Raw genomic sequence first — 23,029 nt, forward strand, 5'->3', positions numbered from 1 at the left:
ATTGTCCGTAAAAGTAACGCAGTGCCGAATCGTAAAATAGGGCCTGGTCAGGAAGGGGGCAAATCCTTCCAGTCTTAAAGTGGTTAATAGCGCAAACAAAAATCAATCAGTGGTGATCAAATCCCAGCAAAAGAAAACTCTATTTGTGGAAAAAAAATGATATAAATGTTATATGGGTACAGTGCCGCACGCCTCCGCAATTGTCAGTTAAAATAATGCAGTGCTGTATCGCAAAAAAAATGGCCTGGTCATGAAAGGGGTATTCTTCCGGAGGTCAAGTGCTTAAAGTATCAGTCTACCCAAAAGTAATGTTTCAGCTATAGTTGGATTTTGCTGGAAGACACCCTCTGGCTTCTTAAATTTTTTCGGAGACCTTATCTTCCATAAAATAAATGTAAATATTCCGAGGACCAGAAACTACAACATAGAGATCCCATCATTTGAATGTCCCAATGATTTAAAGCGGTTGTATCCCGCTTTTTTACACTTTTACCTACAGGTAAGCCTATAATAAGGCTTACCTGTAGGTACAAATAATATCTCCTAAACCGGCACGGTTTAGGAGATATTTACAGTGCATGCAGCCGCTCGCGCGAGCGGCGCATGCGCTCTGAAGGTCCGGGGGGACCTTCAATTAACTTGCCGGGAGCTTGCCGGAAAAATCACTCCCGCGCATGCGCGGGAGTGACGTCATCGCGGCTCCGGCCAATCAGCGCGCTGGAGCCGTCTCTTCCGGCCAATCAGCGCGCCGGAGCCGCCGAACCCGGAAGAGACGACGAGGGATCATGGCAGCGCCTGCATCGATGTCCGGGGGTCCGTGTCGGGGCTTCGTTTTAAGGTAAGTTAAACATAATGGGCTAGTATGCGATGCATACTAGCTCATTATGCCTTTGTCTTGCAGGTTTTTTTTTTTTTATTTTTTTTTTTTACAGGGTTTACAACCGCTTTAAGAAACTGTTAGGTAAGTTTACTCTCCAGCATCCCTTGAAATCTAAAATAATTTTGGTGGACCAGTCTTTTTAATCTTCCGGTGTTTGGCTATGATGGTACTAAAATTTATATATATTTTTTTTCCATTAACAGCTTCTAAAAGTTCCATGCAAGGATCCATATACATTTGGAGTTGGAAGAAGTCTTTCCCTAAACAGCGCTCTAAGAGCGCCAAGAAAGTGGAGGCAGCTGTACTAGCAGAGCTTAAGTGGTCACAGACTGAACTACCATATCTCACTCTCACAACCTCTTCAGGTAAAGTACATGCATTCTTCTGCCTTTGACTTTCCATTAACTTCTGAAATTTGCTGTCTGTGCATATGCAACCTCTATTTTCTGTGTTTTCTCTCCTGTAAGCGGTCCCTGGGTTACAAACATGATAGGGACTGTAGGTTTGTTGTTAAGTCAGAACAGGTACGTTTTTGAGAGCCGCAAAACCATTGCGACATTTAAAACCAATATAATACTGCATATATTCCCCCTTTCAAAGCAGTGACCAGTGTACATGCCCCTTTCAATGTAGTGACCAGCGTACATGCCCCTTTCAATGTAGTGACCAGCGTACAGGCCCCCTTTCAATGGTAGTGACCAGCGTACATGCCCCTTTCAATGGTAGTGACCAGCATACATGCCCCTTTCAATGGTAGTGACCAGCGTACATGCCCCTTTCAATGTAGTGGCCAGCGTACATGCCCCCTTTCAATGCAGTGACTAGCGTACATGCCCCTTTTAATGCAGTGACCAGCGTACATGCCCCTTTCAATGTAGTGACCAGCGTACATGCCCCTTTCAATGTAGTGACCAGCGTACATGCTCCCTTTCAATGTAGTGACCAGCGTACATGCTCCCTTTCAATGTAGTGACCAGCGTATATGCCCCCTTTCAATGTAGTGACCAGCGTACATGCCCCCTTCCAATGCAGTGACCAGCGTACATGCCCCTTTCAATGTAGTGACCAGCGTACATGCCCCTTTCAATGTAGTGACCAGCGTACATGCCCCTTTCAATGTAGTGACCAGCGTACATGCCCCTTTTAATGCAGTGACCAGCGTACATGCCCCTTTCAATGTAGTGACCAGCGTACATGCCCCTTTCAATGTAGTGACCAGCGTACATGCCCCTTTTAATGCAGTGACCAGCATACATGCCCCATTCAATGTAGTGACCAGCGTACATGCCCCTTTCAATGTAGTGACCAGCGTACATGCCCCTTTTAATGCAGTGACCAGCGTACATGCCCCTTTTAATGCAGTGACCAGCGTACATGCCCCTTTCAATGTAGTGACCAGCGTACATGCCCCTTTTAATGCAGTGACCAGCATACATGCCCCATTCAATGTAGTGACCAGCGTACATGCCCCTTTCAATGGTGGTGACCAGCGTACATGCCCCTTTCAATGGTGGTGACCAGCGTACATGCCCCTTTCAAAGCAGTGACCAGCGTACATGCCCCCTTTCAATGCAGAGACCAGCGTGCGTGCGTGCCCCCTTCAAAGCATCACTTCACTTACCTGCCGTCACCGTGCCTGGCGTGCTGCTGATGGGAGTCGGGTCTCGGTCGGACGTCTTCTTCTTCCTTGACCTGCATTCGCGCCGCTGCCCTCCTCTCTGACGGCGAGCGGGAAGGTGACGTCGGGACGGTGCGTGACTAATGCACGCACCGCTCCCCACGCGACGTCACCCGGGATGTCCTCTATGATTGGACCAATCACAGCCAGGACAGCGCCACAGTGGGGGAGTGTCGGGGCGCATTGCTATGCGCACCGATGACACCCAGAAGGCCGCCAATCGGCGGCTCTGCGTGACGCACAGTGCACCTCCTCCCCTCATCCGCCCCGGAGCCGCTGCAAAGGTTTAAAAAAGCCGCATGCGGCTCCGGAGCCACGGGTTGCCTACCTATGGCCTAGGCCATCTTTATGTAGAGCAACTATTCTTTTTTTTTTTTTTTTCAGATCCTCAGAGAGTTCTTTGCCATGAGGTGCCATGTTGAGCTTCCAGTGACCAATATGAGAGAGTGAGAGCGATGACACCATATATTAAACACACCTACTCCCCATGCACACATGAGACTGGGGATGGAAAATGGCTAATTGGGCCCAATTTGGACATTTTCACTTAGGGGTGTACTCACTTTTGTTGCCAGCGGTTTAGACAATAATGGCTGTGTTGGGTTATTTTGAGGGGACAGCAAATTTACACTGTTTTATAAAAGCTGTACACTCACTACTTTACATTGTAGCAAAGTGTGTCATTTCTTCAGTGCTGTCACATGAAAAGATAGAATAAAATATTTACAAAAATGTGAGGGGTGTACTTACTTTTGTGAGATACTGTGTGTGTGTGTGTATGTGTGTGTGTATGTATGTATGTATATATATATTTGATTGGACAGAGAAACTTAATTTAGCTAGTCTTGTGAATTGCACACCTCTGATACATTGCATGGCCAAGTGGTGATTGAGCAGTTTTTGAAGGAGGATTCTAAAGTTCTGTGGACATCCTAATGTATTGTTCCTCTTGCACATAAAATCATTGCAATTTTGTAACCTATAGGGCAGACCATATATCCTCCTTAAGCATCAGCTGAATTTGTTTGACTGGGCACTAAGCCTGGCAATGCCTTCCCTTCAGAGGTTTTTCATTTATATGCTGACGGTTCTTCTGTGCAGCAGCATCTAAATTGTCAGCCATGGCAATCCTTACATATGTCCTTGCTGCTCAGGAAGTAAGGCTTCCCAACCTATCAAATTGGACATTTTTTATGGCAGTCGGGAATTGTGCAACGTGGTGTCAAACAGCCCTGGCACATCAGCTTCTTTATTTCCATTAAATAAAAGGACTAAATCTGCTGGGTGTTCTATAGAACACAAATATTGCTTCTCTCATTGCATACAGTATTTTTTTTTTTTTTTACAGGGCTCTGCCTATTCTGTGGTGATGAGGATGGGAAAGTGTGGATTTATGATCTTGAACCCTGTCAAGCTGAGCTACAGAAGGGAGTTTCAGGAGGTGCTCTGAAAGAACCCACAAAGGTACACTTTTTTGTTTTTATATATATATATATATATATAATATATATATATATATATATATATATATATATATATATATATATATATATATATATATATATATATATATACATACACATACATTTTAGGTATGGTGTGACATGTCGAAAGAACTAGCATCAAAAGTCTCAAATGCATGTGCCACACAGTGCTGAATTGCTTACTAGAACTCCTAGTGCTAAGGACCTCACCCAAAAGAAAAAATATTTATTTGGCCCTTGGCTCTCAGCCTACCAACACAGCATTTGTGTATTTTATTTTTGGAAACTTGACTGTTTTAGCACTGAAACATTTAATAAAAATCTGAATTGATCAGTTGAAAACAAAGAAAATATTTTCAAAGCTATGGCATAGTTTGCAGGGTTAAGTTGGTCCCACTTGTTACAGTACAGTTGAAAATTTTCTGTAGAGCACTTCGCACTCACTTTGTAATATGGGCATCTGATTGGCCAAGTCAGAGAATGTGTCGTCATTAACCTGCCTCTTTGCCACAGCCAATCAGAGGAAGCTTTGTATTCATTCACAGAATACAAAGCTGCCTATGAATAGCTGAGCGCCGCTCAGACTGACTCTTCTTCTGTTTCCCGGGTGTGAGATGAGAATTCTTTGTCTCACAGCCAAAACCCAGCATGGTGTACTGTATGTAGCTGAAGCAGTGCTTAGAGCCAGTGCAGCACTTGGTGAAGGAAATAGTTTGTTTCGACCAGCTTGGTCAAAACAACCTATTTAAAGTGAAAGGAAACATGGAGATCGGCTTTAAATTCTGCTTTAACACATGTATGTATGTTTCTGTTATCTTCAATTCCAATACAAAATTGTAACAAACCTTTCTGATTCAGTATTTGTTTTACCCCCAGATTGTTGTGCTTTTAGTGAGCAGAAAACGCTCCTCATAATGTTTTTTGCCTTATTTAAACAGGTTATTACCTGGCCAGCTCCCATTTCAAGAAAAGAGAAAATGGAAAAGACTATGATCAACACTGTGCTTGTAAACCCAGGAAAGGAATATTTAGTTGCCCTAACTGACAAAAATGTTATTGCTATCTGGAAAATCTTATAATTGGGAAACCTACAGAGATGGACGCGTCTCTGGGATTACAAAAACTGTAATTTGTAGGGGCTTTTAGTTCTTTTTATGTAAAAAAAAAAAAAAAAAAAATACTGATAACCTTTTATATTGACAGGTATTATTTGGTATGTAATATTTTAAAATTTGGTACATTTTAAATATTTTAATTTTCATTATGGTAACGGTTGGATCAGAGGGATTTTGTATTTGTATCATATTTTGTCCCTGTAAATGTTTTAGCTCGTAATATAATATATCTTAATCAGCGCAATACTGTGTCCCAAGTGCAAACAAAATATACGGTGAAAAAAATGAAAGTAAAATATCCTGTGAAAAAAAATAAATAAAAAAAAAACAGTGCAAAATTGATTGCCGCCCGTATTCAATAGGTGTTTTTACTACACTCTAATAGATACGACTATAATCTAAAATCAGCGCAATCTCATCTCATCTGTGTCTATCCAAAGATTGTTACACATGTGCAAATATTTCTAAAGTGTGAATCAATATTGATACATAGTGACTGAATCACATACACAAACTGAGCGTGAAATAGAATTACAATGTGTCAGTTTGAAACGTGACTATTAACAAAACAAAGCAAATTAAAGGAAGCAGAGTCCTCCAGTGATATTCAATCAGTCCGAAAACTGAACGAGTAATCCTGCCACCTCTGTGTAAAGTGATTAACCTCAAGAACAGGTGCTCAAAACTAATCCACCACCAGTGACTCCTAGCAGATCACCTCCAACTTTGACTCCTGTTTCACCAGAGATTCAAAGTACCTTGTTCCCCCTTAGGGATAACCAAGCTCAGAATGGATGGATGGATGTCTCTAGATATGTCAAGATACCAATGTATCCTCATTGATAACAGTCGACCATAGGGAACAAAAACAACATATCTAGTGCTATCTGTAAAAAACTTGGACACAAAAAAGAAGAGCTCACTCACATAGTACAACTCTAAGCCGTGCCAGCTGTATTAGGCTTGTGATATCAATCCACTGGCTCAAAGCCGTCAGATTGGTGACGGTCGTGGGTAAAATCGAATGTCAGGCCCTGCCTCCAGACGCGTTGCCTCTTCAAAAAAAGACTTCTTCAGTGGCGTATTTTTTGAAGACGCAACGCGTCTGGAGGCAGGGCCTGACATTCGATTTTACCCACGACCATCACCGATCTGGCTGTGAGCCAGTGGATTGATATCACGAGCCTAATACAGCTGGCACGGCTTAGTGCTGAACTATGTGAGTGAGCCCTTTTTATATTTGTGTCCAAATAAAAGTTTTTACAGAGAGCACTAGATATGATGTTTTTGTTCCCTATGGTCAACTGTTATGTATGAGGATACATTGGGACCTTGACACATCTAGAGACATCAAAGAACAGTAATTCTCCTGCGCTCGAGTGGTATGTGACAAAGGGTAAATGATCTTATGTGGTCTTTGTAGGCACCATCTTAGGTCTTGCTGCCCCCTTAGGACCAAGGGTATCCAAATACACTGAAAGACAACAAGAAAAGGGTGCACCGACCTCGTGCATTACCATTATATAGGTTTATTAAAATCCGAAAAAGCAACATACAGTGTACTCCCAAACAAATGATGGTTGTACACATGTAATGGCAATTGAACCGATCGCCTCCAAAACAGCCAGGACACTCCTGTAGTGCTGATATCCGCATATGTCTGGCTGACAAGTTTCGAGGGAGGACCCTCTTCCTCGGAGCTAAAAAGTGCTACTCAAATAGCACTTTTTGGCTCTGAGGAAGAGGGTCCCCCTTCGAAACCCGTCAACCAGACCATATTAATTCCCACTTTAGAAATATTTACATGTGTAACAATCTTTGGATATACACAGATGAGATGAGGTTGCGCTGTATTTATATTATATTCATAATGTTTTAACTCAGTCAGGTAAAATGCCACACCTCCTGTAAATATCGAACGCAAAATATGTTTAAGTACATTTAAATATTACTCTGTTTAATACATGGAAAATAAACGTCTATTTTTCAGATTTTGCTTATTTTTTTTTTTTTTTTTATTCTCTTATGGATGATTATCCTTTTTGTTCTAATCTTTATTATAAACTTTTTATTAGTTTCATGCAATTACAAAAAATGTATCCTATTTCTTCCTTAAAGTTATACTAAAGGCTTAATTAAAAAAAAAAACATGAAATACCTGCTCTGTGCAGTGATTTTACACAGGGCAGCCTTGATTCTCCTCTTCTTAGGTCCCCCTCGAGTGCTCCTGGGCCCCCCCCCCCCCCTCTTGCCGAGTGCCCCTATTGTGCCTATTGGCTCCCAAGCCTCGCTCTGTGTGTCCATACTGTCTCTCAGCCAATGAGGAGGCAGAGACCTTGTGCACATCGCGGGATCAGGCTCAGGAGCTGTATACATAGAATGCATGTAGGTAAAAACCCTTCAGGCTTTACAACCACTTTAATACATTGTACATGTATATCACACACACAAGGGAAGAAAAACACAGAGCACTTCTTTGAATGGTCTTGCATTCCTAAACAACCTACTTGTATCTCTTATTGTATCTCTTATCCTCCCTCTTCCTTTTTTATTTCATTTCTCTTTGTGCAGACTGCGCCTCCCCGTCTCATGTCCCTTTTTTTTTTTTTTTTTTTTATAAATTCCTCTTCTTTTTCTTTTTTTTTTTTTTTTACAAGACAATAAGGTAGGTAATGCAGTCATATAGGATTGGATAAGCATACAAAAAAAGAATAGCCTATTGCCAAACCATGGGGGTAGATTTACTAAAAATGCCACACCGATTCCCAAAAGTAGTTTCTGTACTACTTTTGGCGACTTTGAGGGGCAATTCCAATAGACATCTGTGCAGAGACCCACACAGATGTCTATGAAATCTCCCCCAAAGTCGGACTGAAATGGTGGCTTGAAATCATGAAACATGGTGGTGGTAGCATCATGCTGTGGGGATGTTTTTCAGCAGCAGGAACTGGGAGCAGTGCTGTATCTTGGCCTAGGCTGACCAGGCCCAGGTCTAGGACAGCACTTTTATGGGGGGCAGCAAAAATCCCGCACCCCGCACAAAAAAAAAAAAAAAAAATCTGCTCCCGCAAGAAAAGGGTCCCCACCGGCTTGCGCTACACTTGTAGTATAGTGCCAGTCTTATGGGGCGAATTGGGCCGGAGGGCAGGGTCCAGGAGGCAAATCAGTCAGGCACCCCTATAAAATGGTATGATAATACCGGCTGATGAGGACATTCGGACAGACCGCAAGCTGCCAACCACACTCGATACAACTGGTCCCACCGCCGCCAATACTAATAGGTGTGGCACTGCAGCCTAATTCTCCGCCTACTCTCCTTCGCCCCCCAGGTATGGCAGGCATCATGTCAATAATATAATTTAATTTCTTTTAAACATCCTTGTCCTTGAGTGAGCATATTGAATTGCATCATATACAATTAAGACTTTTATTGTATATGATTGCTATAATATTTTGGACCTGCTCACCTCATATGTACTATCGCAATATGTCTCTGGGTTAGTAAGATTACTCCAATCTTATGGGATATTTGGACTTGTGTTTGCTGCCACTGATTATTTCACTTATTTGTATAATGACAATGGACTTCCTAGTCATTATACAAATGAGTGAAATAATCCTATGATTACAATCAGTGACCGCAAACACAAGTCCAAATTTTTTTAAAGAAAGGAGTTATCTTACCAATCCAGTGACATAAGTCTGCACTGATGGCCACTGATAGGCTGCACTGATGGGCGCTAATATGCTGCTCTGATAACCACTGAGGAGGCGGCAGTGGTGGGTACTGATCAACTGCACTGATGAACACTAATGAGGCTGCACTAATGGGCACGAGGCTGCACTGATGGGGCTACACTGATATGCTGCCCTGTTGGGCACTGATATGTTGCACTGATGATGCTGCACTGATGGGCACTGATAGACTGCACTTGTGGCCACTGATAGGCTGTAATGAGGCTGAACTTATGGGAACTGATAAGGTGGCACTGATAGACTGTGGTTTACAGATGATAGGGAGGGTCATAAACAGGAAGGGGTGTGGCCTTTACAAGAAGGGGTGGGTAATATTTAAATTAGGGGCTGCCCAAGTTTAGACAGGCCTAGGGCAGCACAAAACCTAAATACACCACTGACTGGGAGACTAGTCAGGATGCAGTAAAAGATAAATGCAGCAATGTACAGAGACATCCATGATGTAAACCTGCTCCAGAGCGCCCTGGACCTCAGACCCGAGCAAAGGTTCATCTTCCAACAGGACAATGACCCTACGCATACAGCCAAGATAACAAAGGAGTGGCTACGGGACAATTCTGAATGTCCTTGAGTGGCCTAGCCAGAGCCCAGACTTGAACCCGATTGAACATCTCTGGAGAGATCTAAAAAATAGCTGTGCACCGCTGCTCCCCATCCAATCTGAGGGAGCTTGAGAAGTCCTGCAAAGAAGAATGGGAGAAATTGCCCAAAAATAGGAGTGCCAAGCGCCAGTGGCATCACTAGGGTTGGTGTCACCCGATGCGGTAACTCACGGTGTCACCCCAACCCCTTTCAATAATGTTTTTTTTTTTTTGATTTTTTTTTTTACTAATGTAACTTGTAAATCATAGCTCCCATATAACACTAAATGTGATGGCAATAGCGACATTAATAACTAGGAGAGTTAAAATGACCTTTAAATTACAATATCAGATGAAAATAATAAAACACAGCTGTCAGGTCCCCATGCATCTCTATGGGGGAATCGGATGGGAACGAACCGTCTGTCTGTTCTCATCCGATCCGCTGGAAGGATGGAAAATAGGGTTTCCATCTGTCCAGATTTAATGGATCGGATTGAATGTCAGCGGACATAGAGATGCATGAGGTGACCTTTCAGACCCGCCAAAAAAACTGACAGGCGGATCGGAAGGGTCCATACATATAAAGACCAAAGTGCATTTCCTTAGTGCAAATTCATATACAGTACTCTATTCAAAACATATATGCAATATTCATACATAATATTTGTATTATTCAAAAAAAGTGCCATTATATTTACTCATAAAAAAAGTGCCAATGTGGAAAATAGTGCAATTAAACTTAAGGTGCCCAGACCGATATAAGGTGCTTCTTTTTGATTTGTGCTGTTAAATAGTCCGTAACTTCAGTATGTTTTATTTATCAGATGCAGCAGTGCTTGTCTCACTCTCAGCAATCAGTTTATTCACCCTTAGGGCTCTTTCACACATGCGGACCGTTCAGATCCGCATGTATGTTTTTTTGGCGGATCTGAACGGTCCCCCCATGCATCCCTATGGGGCATCGGATGTCAGCGGAGACATGTCCGCTGTCATCTGATCCGATCCGTCAAATCTAGAAACCCTATTTTCCATCCGTCCAGCGGATCGGATGAGAACAGACCGACGGTCTGTTCCCATCCGATTCCCCCATAGAGATACATGGGGACCTGACAGCTGTGTCTCCGCACACAGCGGAGAACAGGTGTCATCCTCCTGCTCAGCGGAGATAAACTGAGTTTGTCCGATGGACGGACAGTGTGAAAGGGGCTTTAGTGTCAGTGTGAATTTGCTATTCCTCCTCCTCTGTGTGCAAGGGCCACTCCCCAGACAGATTTGGGCCTGCAAGGACCCCCTGTGTTTTAAATACAGTACAGATGTCCTTCTAGTGAGTGTCCCCTGTTTCATCTTTCATGCACTGGGGAGAGAAATATAAAAAAAATCGCATCCAGACATAAAGAAACATACCCAGTCTGGATGCGATTTATTTTCTTTTTTATATTTCTGTATTGAAAAGGGGGCACACTGGTCTCTCTGCATTGAAAGGGGGCACGATGATCTCTCTGCATTGAAGGGGGGCACGGCACACTGGTCTCTCTGCATTGAAAGGGGGCACGATGATCACTCTGCATTGAAGGGGGGCACGGCACGCTGGTCACTCTGCATTGAAAGGGGGCACGCTGGTCTCTCTGCATTGAATATCTTCTTTATAACATCTCGGGTATGAATTTGCTTTGCTTTTAGGAAAGAGCAGGGCATGTATTGTGTAAATTGCACCACTGGCACACCGTAGTGTAATTAGCATTTTTTCTGGATATACGGTAGTTTTGTGCCTGTATCGATTTAAAAAGTATAAATCATTAATATTTAGTAAAAACCCTGACATGTCACACTATTAGGCTGGATTTAGACTGTCAAGTGCATTGCAGTGCACTTGGTAATACACATTCATGGGTGTGAACGGGCTCATATCATTTCCTTTTTTTTCTTTCACACCTAACTGCAGCACATACAGGAGGTGTGAACCAGTCAAACAGGAAAGAATGGGAGTTTTACTTTTCACTGATGCATTTTCATGCAGCGAAATGCATTATTATTGCAGCATGAAAACAAAGAAATGTGGATAGCCCCAAAGTGTATTTCTCAGGCAAAATGTAAGTTTAAAACTGAACCCTACATTGAAAGGGGGCACGCTGGTCTCTCTGCATTGAAGGGGGCACGCTGATCTCTCTGCATTGAAGGGGGCACGCTGATCTCTCTGCATTGAAGGGGGCACGCTGATCTCTCTGCATTGAAGGGGGCACGCTGATCTCTCTACATTGAAGGGGGCACATTGATCTCTCTGCATTGAATGGGGGCACGCTGGTCTGTCTGCATTGAATGGGGGCACGCTGATCTCTCTGCATTGAATGGGGGCACGCTGATCTCTCTGCATTGAAAGGGGGCACACTGGTGAGATAAGTGTGCACCTTTCAATGCAGAGTGACCAGCGTGCCGTGCCCCCCCCCCCCCCCCCGGACCAGTGCACTTACCTGCAGCGGCGGCTTCTCCTCAGTCTTCCCGCCGCCTCCTCGGCCAACGGCATGGTTTTGCCTTTCGGCCAATCAGGAAGCGGGTCTCTGACCCGCTTCCTGATTGGCCAGGAGGAGGATCCGTGTGACAATAGCGAATTTTCATTCGCTATTGTCACACAATCGGTGGGCTCCACCCTTTTCTGAAGCCTATTAGAGCCTTTGGCTCTAGTCAGGTGACTCAGAAAAAAAAACCCCATTGAACTCCATGCTTCCGGTGCCCCGCATGTAGATTAGGCGGCCGGACGCATGGATGGGGGGGGGCGACACCCCTGTGCCCCCAATGCACCAGCCGGTACTGAGTACACATCACATTATGCGGCTCAGCGGCGATGCAATGCCGGCCTGCCCGCATAGATGAGAGGGAGAAGAGAAGGATCAGGAGCTTGAGCAGAGGCAGAGCGGTGTCACCCTACCCCCCCCCCCCCCCCTGTGGACACCCTGGTGTGGTGCGGTCCGACGCCCCTGCCAAGTGTGTAGCATTATACTCAAAAAGACTTGAGGCTGTAATTGGTGCCAAAGGTGCTTCTACAAAGTATTGGGCAAATCTCATTTACATGTGATTTTTTTTAAGTTTTTTATTTTTTTTAAAAGTCTTTCTCCCAGCCCCCCCCATTTATACTTACTTAGGACTAGGTGGATGCAGCATTGGTCCGAGATGGTGTAAAAATAAAATAAATAAGAGAAAGCATTTTTTTTTTTTTTTTAAAGCGCCCTATTCTTCCCGTACTTGCGCGCCAAAGCATACCCATACGTAAGTCGCGCCCACAAATGTAAGCAGTGTTTGAAACACCCATGTGAGGTATTGCCATGATTGCAGAGCAAGAGCAATAAATCTAGTGCAAGACCTCCTCTGTAACTCTAAACAGGTAACCATTAAAAGTTTTAAAAGCGTTGCCTATGGAGATTTTTCAGTACCGTAGTTTGTCGCCATTCAACGAGTGTGTGCAGTTTTAAAGAGTGACAAGCTGCACTCTTATGCAGCCATCAAGCTCCTGCCTAGGGCGACCACATGTTCTGGATTGCCCGGGAGAATCCTGCATTTTGTAGGTCTGTCCTGGGTCCCGAGCACCTTCATTTCAAGACAATGGTGTCCCAGAATAAAACTGACAGAGTGAGGAAATCCCGCCATAGCGCTCGCTGCGCCTCCACCTGAGACTCTGGCCTCTGGTTGCTAGAGCCGCCTGGCGTCTAGCAACCAGTGACGCCACGCCGCGACTCCCTGCCCATAATTCAAAGCAGAGGAGGAGATAACTTCCTCCTTCGCCGTGCCTAGTACTCCCCACCAGGGCCAGGACAAGGTCGGAGTGTGGGAGGGCGTGCCAGGTTAGGAGCATGCAGAAGAATCTATCCACTACCGTGCCCCAACCTTTGTTGCGGCCAAAACCTGCCCAAAAACACCTGCCACCTATGCTTAGGGTGCCATCAACCACTTGCCTACTGGGCACTTTTATTCTCTTCCTGCAGAGGCCCAAGAAGAGGAGGATCCAGGCTGTCCTGTGCAAAACCACTACACAAAGGAGGTAAGTATAACATGTTTATTTCTTCTTTAAAAAAAATTAGACTTAGCAATCACTTTAAAGCGGAGTTCTGGGCAAACATTTTTTTACCTAAAAATACCCCCGGCACAGTCAGGGCTAGTGCATTTAAGCAACGATAGCCTCTGAACTGTCCCGTTTCACTTACCTGGAAGCAGGGCCGGATTAAGAGCATCATGGTCTTGGTGCTGAGGATTTTGAAGGGCCTTAAGGGCCGTGCCTTGGCATGCACCCAGAGGAGGAAGGGTGCAGCCATGCATGCCTAATTCAACATGGGATGCTGTCTCTGAAGCCCATAAACACATCCATGCATCGGCAACTGTCCCTCCTTGTCCGGCCTTCGCGCTGTGTGGGGAGGTTCTGAGGGTGCTGCCTGGGGAAGCGAGCATAGAAGCCAGACTTCTGTGTTTACAAGTGACAGAAGAGCGTCACAGTGAATATGGCAAACCCGGGGCCTATATAAAAGGTAGGGGCCTGGAGCTGCAGCTCCAATAGCCCCTACGTTAATCTGGCCCTGCCTGGAAGAAGAAATACTTCCCTTGAAAATGTCTTGTCCAGCGCTGCCATCTCAGGTGTGAGCAGCTGAAGCCAAAGCGTCCCTCTTTGTGTCCTCTTCCGTGACATTGGAGTCCCAGAATGCATGCCCAGAAGCTGTTTAGCAGGGAATGATGGGCCTGCCCTGGAAGTGACGAGTGACTCTGGTGCAGGCGCATTGACTCCTGGGATCGATGACGCTCATCTCCCAGGAGTCAATGCAAGGAGGAAGTAATGTCGTGGGCCGTGGCTGCAGAGGGAGGAAGAGAAGTATATTTTCATTAAAAACAAGGTAAGTGAAGCAAAAAATTTTTTTTAAGTATCCAATTGTTTTTCAGGTTCATCTAAGCTAGCGGAGGTGCATAGTTTTTAGGGTGGAACTCTGCTTTAAGTGCTAACACCAACAATTCGCCTGAAAATTCACCCCGTCAACCCTGAGACTACATTCACACCCCCCAAAATTGTTTCTGAATGGCAGTTTGGAAATGTGGTCATTCTACACTCCTGCCACTGAGCAAAGGGACCATTACCACCCATGTGTGGCAAAATAAAATGAGAAAATGCCACAGAGTGCTGTGAGAGACTCAGAAGAGATGAGCAGGTGACAGTTGAAGCCATGTGTGATGTCAGGCTGGGGTCACACCACACTGGTTTACAAAGGCTCATGTGATCAGTAATTGGGGGTAGAAGAGCAGACAAGGTGACAACACACAGTTCTGTACATAGGAGCTCTGCAAGGGAGCGTGTTACTCATGACGTGTCACGTGGTCACCGGGAGTTCCCGGAAGTAGTCATGTGACTTCGCTGTGTCCAACATGTCGGCGCCCAGTGGAGGGAGAGGGGAGAGTACCCGGTTGGTCAGATCGGTTCGGTGTGTCCGGGCACCTAACACCTCCAATGCCTGCTGGAAGGAGACGCTTCGGATCGCACTGATACTGTACTGCTGGCTGTGTGTCAGCGCCAGGTACACGGACACTGAGCGAATTACATGATGACGTATCCTAACTTCTCCATTCTTAGTAACAAGGAAGCTGTGCCCTGTGTTTATATGACTAGGAGGCCTGGGCTGTTCCTATAGCTGGATTATAACTTGTGTACACTCATAGTGTGTGTAAATATATTACAAGTGAGGATGAGTGACCTGATTTTGCTTAGTTCAGTTGATGGGTTTTGCTGCCTTTGAAGCTGTAAAGCCCTATTCACATGAAAGCATAAAGTATCCCATTCACTTGGATGAGCTGCCCTCTGCGTGACAAAAGAGCCAAAGAAGCTCCTGTCCCCTTTTCAGGTGCAGAGCATGACGTGTTTCTTAACCGCTTGACAAAAATGCGTGTCTGCTAGCCGCGTTTGGGTTGCCATTAACAACTGATAGCACTACTAGCATGTTGTGCAGTCTGGAGCATTTTTTCGCACGTTTTGGGAACACTCAGGTGTGAGTGGGGCCAAGGCTTGTTAACTAGGGTTGCACTGATACAGTTTCTTCATCGGCAGTACTGATCCTTCCGGTCAAGTACTCACCGATACAGAGTACTGATACTTTTGCAGTGCAATTTGCGTCCATACAAAATGAATGGGCTCAAATCGCACTGCAAAAAATCGCATGCGGCTTGAACAGGAATGCAATGTGGTTTCTGTTCGAATCGCATGCAATTTCCCCCAACGCTCCTGTGTGTGTGTGTGTGAACCTAGTATAGAAAAGAAAGCACCAGTGCAGTGGTGGGTAGTTTATTAAAAATGTTCTAATAATTCACATTAAGTCTATGGTCTCACTGGATCCTACTTTGAAATTGTGCGACTTCAGTTGCAACGTGGAAGACATCTGTGCGATTATGCAAGTTGCACCTTAAATCTCAAAAAGTAGGGTAGGAACTACTTTCAAAATCAGCTTGACCGGTTCTATTGCTGTCAATAAGTTGCATATGTATGACCAGAGCGCTAAAAACCTCCAACACAGGGGATGTGTATGATAAATCAATTACAAAACAAGGAGGGGGGAAGGGACAAAAAAGGCTAACAAAGGCTGAGCAGTAAATGAAACTGATAAAATAAAATTATTGTATAGTATGGGATCAACGTGTAGTCAGAAAGGGGTAGTCCATATGCACTGAGCCGCTCTTCCACAGACCAAGAGGAGATTCTGTTTAAGCAAAAAAAACAAAGAGGAGAAGCGCTCTAAGTGCAGACAGTTTATTAATACATGTGAGGCAATGTGTGTGGTAACTCACAAGACATGAATGAAGGTCAAGCTGTGTAACATCGTTAGATCTTTAAGACATCCTCTGGGGGGAGGGGGGTTGTGACATCCACTCCAAAGCGCCGTCCGTGGCTGAGTCAATGTTAATGGGAGGAGAGCAAGCCGGATGCCTCCCGCCTCGGTCCACGATAAGCGGTCAGATGGAGGTGACTGGCGGCTGCAAGGTTCCGTAGATGGATGGACGCTCTGCCGTCACCAGGAGTGGTGTGTTCAAACAGCAAAAAAAACGGCAGGCACGACGCGTTTCTGAGCATGCGCGGGTCAGTGTACCCGGCGCGCTCTTTCTCCAGGTCGGCGCTTTGGAGTGGATGTCACAACCCCCCTCCCCCAAGAGGATGTCTTAAAGATCTAATGATGTTACACAGCTTGACCTTCATTCATGTCTTGTGAGTTACCACACACATTGCCTCACATGTATTAATAAACTGTCTGCACTTAGAGCGCTTCTCCTCTTTGTTTTTTTTTTTTCTATTGCTGTCAATAGGGTGCGACTTGTCATGCGATTTGAAACTTTCAAATCGCATGACAGGTCACAATGGTGAGACCAGGAGCTAAATTACATATCTTGTCAAATCCAAATCTGCATAGTGTCCCTGTTCTGCTGACAATAGAAAACCAGGGCTAGAGAAGAAGTTCCAGGGCCCCTGTGGGTAGTGGGGGGTAGTGATGTCAGATTGGAGGTGGACCGCCTATACATCTCCTCTAGCTGCTGTGGTTTTCTATCATTGGTGGGATAGGGACACCATGCAGATTTGGATTTGACTGGGTATGTACTTTAATGTGAGTTCAGTGGCGTATCATCTATGAGTGCAGGGTGCACACTGTGACCCACACTGCACACATGGATGGTCCCCTGGTTCACAGCCGGAGCTGCGGGAGGGACCGCTGTGACCACTGATCTCCCTGCAATGCATTTCAGCCGCTTCTCCTTCTCTCCCTCCCGTGGCTGTCAGCTGAAAAGCCACGCAGGGAGATCAGGGGTCACAGCTGTCCCCACTGCCACAACGATCCCCGGGTGTTCCATGTGTCCTCCTCCTCCAGCCCCCCTTGTCCCCCCACATCCGGCTTCCCTCCTCTCCTGCCAGCTGCTGGGTAAATGTGTCAGGATGGAGAGTGGAGGCAGGGGCCGGTAAATATGTCATTTACCGGCCCCTTCCTTTTCACAATTTGACACAGTGAACGATCACTCCTGTGTTGACTGAGCAGAGAAAACTTTGTTTACTCTGCTTCAGGCTCGGTTTCCACTAGTGTGACTTGCTGTGCGACTTGACACATGTCAAGCCGCACAGCAAGTCAAAAGCCATTGATTTCTATCTGGCCCGTTTCCACTGCCGCGACTTGAGTTGCGGCGACTTCAAAAGTAGTTTGTGCACTACTTTTGAGCCGTCTTCAGTGCGACTTCCGTCTATAATGAGGGACAAGTCTCACTGAAACCTGCAAACAACTTTAGCTACGAAGTCGCGCTAGAAGTAGCACAACTTTGTAGCCGCGCTAGTGGAAACCGAGCCTTAGTTTATGAATGAACAGGAGTCTCTGTTTTCTGTCCATTCATTTTCAATGCTGAGGCTGCTGAGAAAGGGGCTGGGGAATCTCTGTCCCAAAGGGGAGATGTCAGGGGTCTATTTAGCCCCCTGATATCTCACCAAAGGCCACCAACAGGGCTGAAAAACAAATTTCAATAAAATAAACCAAAAATGTAAAAAAAATTATAAAAATTGAAATTCTAAAAAAAAATAAAAACAGCTGGCACCATCTACTCCCACCCACCCTACCGACACTGTCAACTGCCCCAACCTCCTCTCCCTAAAAAAACACTGTGCAAAAAATTAAAAACAAAATAAATTGTAAAAAAAACAAAAACATAAAAATAAAAAAAACGACTGACCCTGCCCTACTAACCCTGTCCACCATACCCCTCTCCTGCACATAGTACCCACCGCCGTACACTGTACATTCCCTATTTTCCATTACTGCATTCTCACAATGTACGTCACCTCAGACTCTATTAAACCACACCCCCTTTAAGCCACGCCCACATTTCACAGTAGCGTACGGCTTTTTTTTTTGTTATCAATGCCTGGGGCCCACTTTTTTTTTTTTCTTGCACACGGGCCCGCTCATTTCATGATACTCCCCTGTGTGAGTTGTTATAACATTTTTAATAAACTGCCCATTGCTGCACTAGATGGCACTTTCCTTTCGATACTGGGTTCACACACATGGGAGTAGTGGGGGGAATCCCATACGATTTGGGCAGGAATTGCCCCGCATTCCTGTTCTAATACTGTGCAATTTGCACCAATTCATTTTTTATAGACACAAATCGCAAATGCAAAGTATCGGTTTCGGGTATCGGGAACATTTTCATGCGTATGAGTACCTGTGAAAATACTTGGTATTGGTGCATCCCTAGTGACAACTTCCTGCCCAGCCCTGGCATCCCTTTAATAGGTTTCTGTATACCTAGGGGGGAAGCTAATAGTTCTAAGGGGCAGGAAACGACAGTACTGGTCAGGAAGTAAGGGGACTGACTAATGATTGTCATTCAGATAAGATTTGAAGGCAGACTCATGATAGCTGTTGCAACACAGTGAAGGGTTTGCTTCAGGTGTGAAAAAAAAAAAAATTAAGGATGGAGCTCAGCTGAAAGTGTAAGTTTGCCTTTTCAAAAAAGGTTAAACCCCCCCCCAGCTCCCAGCTGTACTTACCTCCAATGCAGCTGGTGTAGTGGTCTAGGGATTTGAAATCGAGATTCTTCTTCCCGTCTTTCTGTAGGACTTCCGGGATGAAGCAGAGCAATTCCCATTGGTCAGCAAAGGCACATGACTGCCTTGACCATTCAGAATCGCTCTAATCCATCTGATTTCCTACAAAAAAATCTCTACAGGAACCACACAGCCTAAATGTTACTGACATGTTATGGAAGAAGTTTATTTTGTCATTCTTTGCATTGTAAAAGGACCAAAAATAATTCTGTTGTGTTTGTCTTATTGCAGAAATTCACTGGTTGACGACTTGCTGTCCCCATATCACCCCCTTTCTAAGCATGGCCCGAGCCGCAGTCATCGTGAGACCAGAGACTGTCTGCGTGTCACTCATGGAAACAAAACGCACGAGACATGGCCTAGTAATAATGATACAACATGGCCTGTGGCCTCCACTAGGACTTATATCTCAATGTTTCCTGGTTTTCCTAAAAAGGCTGTTTATGGGCACTTTACATTTATTAATAACCCACTTAAGACTGTATCTGTGCTGGAGCCTGGGAGTCCTGGAGGATGTGCCAGTAATTTTAAGGCAACTGTGGAAGAAACTGCAAAATATGGAAAGTGCCTTGTGGCCCAAAATGGAGGATTTTTTAATACTTCAACTTTTCAATGTCTTGGAAACGTTGTCAGCAATGGCAGATTGGTTCAGAACTCAAAAGGAATACAAAATGCCCAGTTTGGCATTAGAGCTGATGGTACCATGGTGTTTGGGTGAGAAATTTTGTAAATTGTGTATAAGTTTCAAAGCTTTTATTTGTATTTGTTTTTATGACTAGACTGGATCACTGGAGGTGACTGGACAAATCCAGGACTAACCAATCTCTAAAGATGGATACACACTATACAACTTTTGTGATTAGATTTCCTTCAGACTTACCTTTTCTATGTAGTGCAAGGGCCTGCCTGATTGCATATAAATTGAAAGTGTTTAAGTTTGACCTCATATTATATGGTTTTGGTAAGTCTAAAGGAAAAAGTCTGTGTATGGCCCATAAGACCTCATTCACACAGGCGCTGAGACCCATAGACCAGGGTTCCTCAGCCAGGGTTCCATGGATCCTAGAGTTGCTCCAGAGGTTGCTAGGGGTTTCTTGAACAATTAGCAATTTCTGCCTCACAAATAAGTTCCCACTGACACCATTGATCTTTTTAGCTATCTGTAAGGGGGAATTCTTCCCAATGACTACAAGTGTAAGGAGTATTCTTCCCACTGAACATCACACTAATGTACCATGAGTTGTAGATAGCCAGCTTTAGCAGGGGTTTCCTGAGACTGGAAAGTTATTTCAAGGGTTCCTCTGTTGAAAAGGTTCAGAGAGAGGCTGCTGTAGGCCATGAATAGGCATTGTGTAATGTGGCTTGAAGCCTCCAGGTGCTACATGCAGGCAACCCATGCAATAGTGTATAGCAGGGGTAATGAATTAAAATTCAAGGAGGTCCGGTGGCTAAAATGTTCATTGGGCCGAGGTCTGAATCTCAAGTCTGTGCACATTTTATGTTAGGGGCACTCTGATGGGCAGAACAAAATGTGCCCACCAGCGTGACCCTTAACATAAAATATGCCCTTCAGCGTGCCCCTTAGCATAAGATTTGCCCATCAGCGTGACCCTAACATAAAATAAGGGGCACGCTGATGGTCATATTTTATGTTAAGGGTCACGCTGATGGGCACATTTTGTTAGGGGGCACTCTGATGGGCACATTTTATGATGGTGGGATCGCTGATGGGCAAAACAAAACGTGTAAATCAGCGTTGCTCTTAACATAAAATATGCCCATTAGAGTGCCCCATAACATAAAATATGCCCATTAGTGTGTACCACAGCATAAATATGCACATCAGCATGCCCCTTAACATAAAATATGCCCATTAGAGTGCCCCTTAACATAAAATATGCCCATCAGAGTGCCCCTTAACATAAAATATGCCCATCAGCGTGTCCCTTCGCATAAAATAAGGGGCACGCTGATGGGCACATTTTATGTCAAGGGAGAACTCTTTTTTTTTTTTTTTTTTTTTTTTTTATGGGGCACTATAATGAGCATAACAAAATATACCAAAATATGCCATTCTGCACACTTGTTAAAGCTTGTGCAGCTGTTCTCCCCTAAAAATGTGCTCCACATACCTGGAGCCAGGAGCTGAGCCAAAAGCTGCAAACAGGGGGGTGGGGCGTGCACATAGTGTCACGCCCTAGCTCGCTGCCTGGTGTTCTGACAGATACACGCTCAGATTGCTATACCCCCGTCACTTCCGCCGGCCGCGCGTCATCAAACAGCTGTGCGAGTCCCGAGAGGGAGCCGCAGTCAGAGCAGGGGGCGGGACGCTCGGATGACGTCACGCCCCTACTCGCGGCCCGTCAGGACAACACTGGCTGCAGGTGAGCCGGGAGACGCATTGAGGAGGGGGCTGAATACGGCCTCGTGGTAGCATCATGCGGTCCGCCAATGGACCGCAGGCCGCCATTTAGTGACCGCTGGTGTATGGGCTGCACAGACACAGTTTCTTGACCTAATCTGACAGGCATGCAGGTGAGCGGCCCTGAAAGCAGACTGTCTTTGGAGCCACCCAATCACACCCCTGTCACATTAGAATAAGCAGCTGTGTCCATGCAGCCATTGCATTCCCATACACACTCATGGGCTGCCTGCACACAGCACCTGGCAGCTGAAGCCGTATAAACACACAGCCCATTTATGCTCCACAGACCTCAGCGCCCATGTGAATGGGCCTTTATCTGGGATCTACTTTTTCTGAAAAGCAAAATTCCCCTGCTGCCTGTACACTAAAGTTCATATTCTTAAATGGGCAGTTGTCCAATTCAAGTTTATGGGATGTTAGGAAGCAAGTGCAGACAGCTCAGCTCTAGAATTTTACCAACCAGGCTGCATTACAGCGCAGGAAACTGCAGCCTTCAGAGGTGGTGAATACAAACCTGCTGGCACAGCTAAATATGTAGAGGGGGTTGGGTGGGGGTCTGGGCTAATTTTGTGAAAAAGCTGAACTTGCACTTTGAGGCTGGGTTCACACTATTGCGATGCGGGAACATGTGCGATTCTGGTGCGGGTCCCACATCGCATCTAATTTGCAGGCAGTTCACAGTGCTCTGTGCGAACCGATGCTGGTGTCAATACAAAATTAATGACACCCCCAGATTGGATCGCAGTGCGATTTGTGAAATGATGCAGGAATTGGATCGCATGGGTGTGAACACCCATACAAGCTGGTTCCAGTGCAGACCAAAAAAAAGGTCCTGTACCATTTTGGTCCGAATGTTATGCAAATTCAGCCATACAAACTGTATGGCTGAATTAGCATCGCACAGACATCGCGTGTGATCTGCACTGCAATGCGGTGCGGATTACATACGATGTCTGACATCGCAATAGTGTGAATCCAGCCTAAATACACCTTCTGAAGTACATACTGTATGTATTAGGGATGCACCGAATATTCGGCGGCCGAACATTATTCGGCCGAAAATAGAGAAAATAGCACTTTCGGCGTTCGGCCGAATAAGTCAAAAGGCCGAATAATTTTGAGCCGAACAATGTCAGCTTCCGCCCTGACCGCTCACCTTCCTCATTGCGGCTCCCTTCTCACACGCCACCGGTGTCCTGTCCGGCCGCGAGTAGGGGGTGTGACGTCACGCGCGTGTCCCGCCCCCTGCTCCTGACTGCGGCTCCTTCACACTAGGTCCACGCCCCGTCCCCCTGTTCGTGGCTTTTGGCTCTGGCTGCAGTTCAGGTATGTGATGTGGAGCTGAGCACATTTGGGGGAGAATACGGTAGCTGGCAGCTGCACAAGCATTAGTGTGCAGACTGCCATATGTTGTTGCCACTTGCCATGCTCATTACATTAGAGTGCCCTATAAAGTGCCCCTTAAAAAAAAAAAAAAAGAAAAAAAATGTGCCCAACAGAGTGCTCCCT

At 45.3% G+C, this 23,029-nt stretch overlaps 2 protein-coding genes across 2 annotated transcripts in view; both read left to right on the plus strand.

Moving 5' to 3' along the window:
- The window catches only part of LRWD1 (leucine rich repeats and WD repeat domain containing 1), a 44,395-nt gene extending 39,180 nt beyond the window's left edge, over positions 1-5,215 (plus strand). Inside the window, exons 14-16 of the mRNA XM_082244376.1 lie at positions 1,084-1,245; positions 3,907-4,022; positions 4,981-5,215. Of these exons, the coding sequence (XP_082100502.1) occupies positions 1,084-1,245; positions 3,907-4,022; positions 4,981-5,121 (419 nt within the window). The 3' untranslated portion in view covers positions 5,122-5,215. The remainder of the gene's footprint in view (positions 1-1,083; positions 1,246-3,906; positions 4,023-4,980) is intronic.
- A 9,662-nt stretch (positions 5,216-14,877) lies between these two features.
- Positions 14,878-23,029, plus strand: part of NAGPA (N-acetylglucosamine-1-phosphodiester alpha-N-acetylglucosaminidase) — a 30,623-nt gene continuing 22,471 nt past the window's right edge. Inside the window, exons 1-2 of the mRNA XM_082246911.1 lie at positions 14,878-15,040; positions 19,327-19,809. Coding sequence (XP_082103037.1) covers positions 14,892-15,040; positions 19,327-19,809 — 632 coding nt within the window. The 5' untranslated portion in view covers positions 14,878-14,891. The remainder of the gene's footprint in view (positions 15,041-19,326; positions 19,810-23,029) is intronic.

Source organism: Pelophylax lessonae, assembly GCF_965119305.1.
Source record: "Pelophylax lessonae genome assembly, chromosome: 2".
In the NCBI taxonomy this organism is placed as follows: Eukaryota; Metazoa; Chordata; class Amphibia; order Anura; family Ranidae; genus Pelophylax; species Pelophylax lessonae.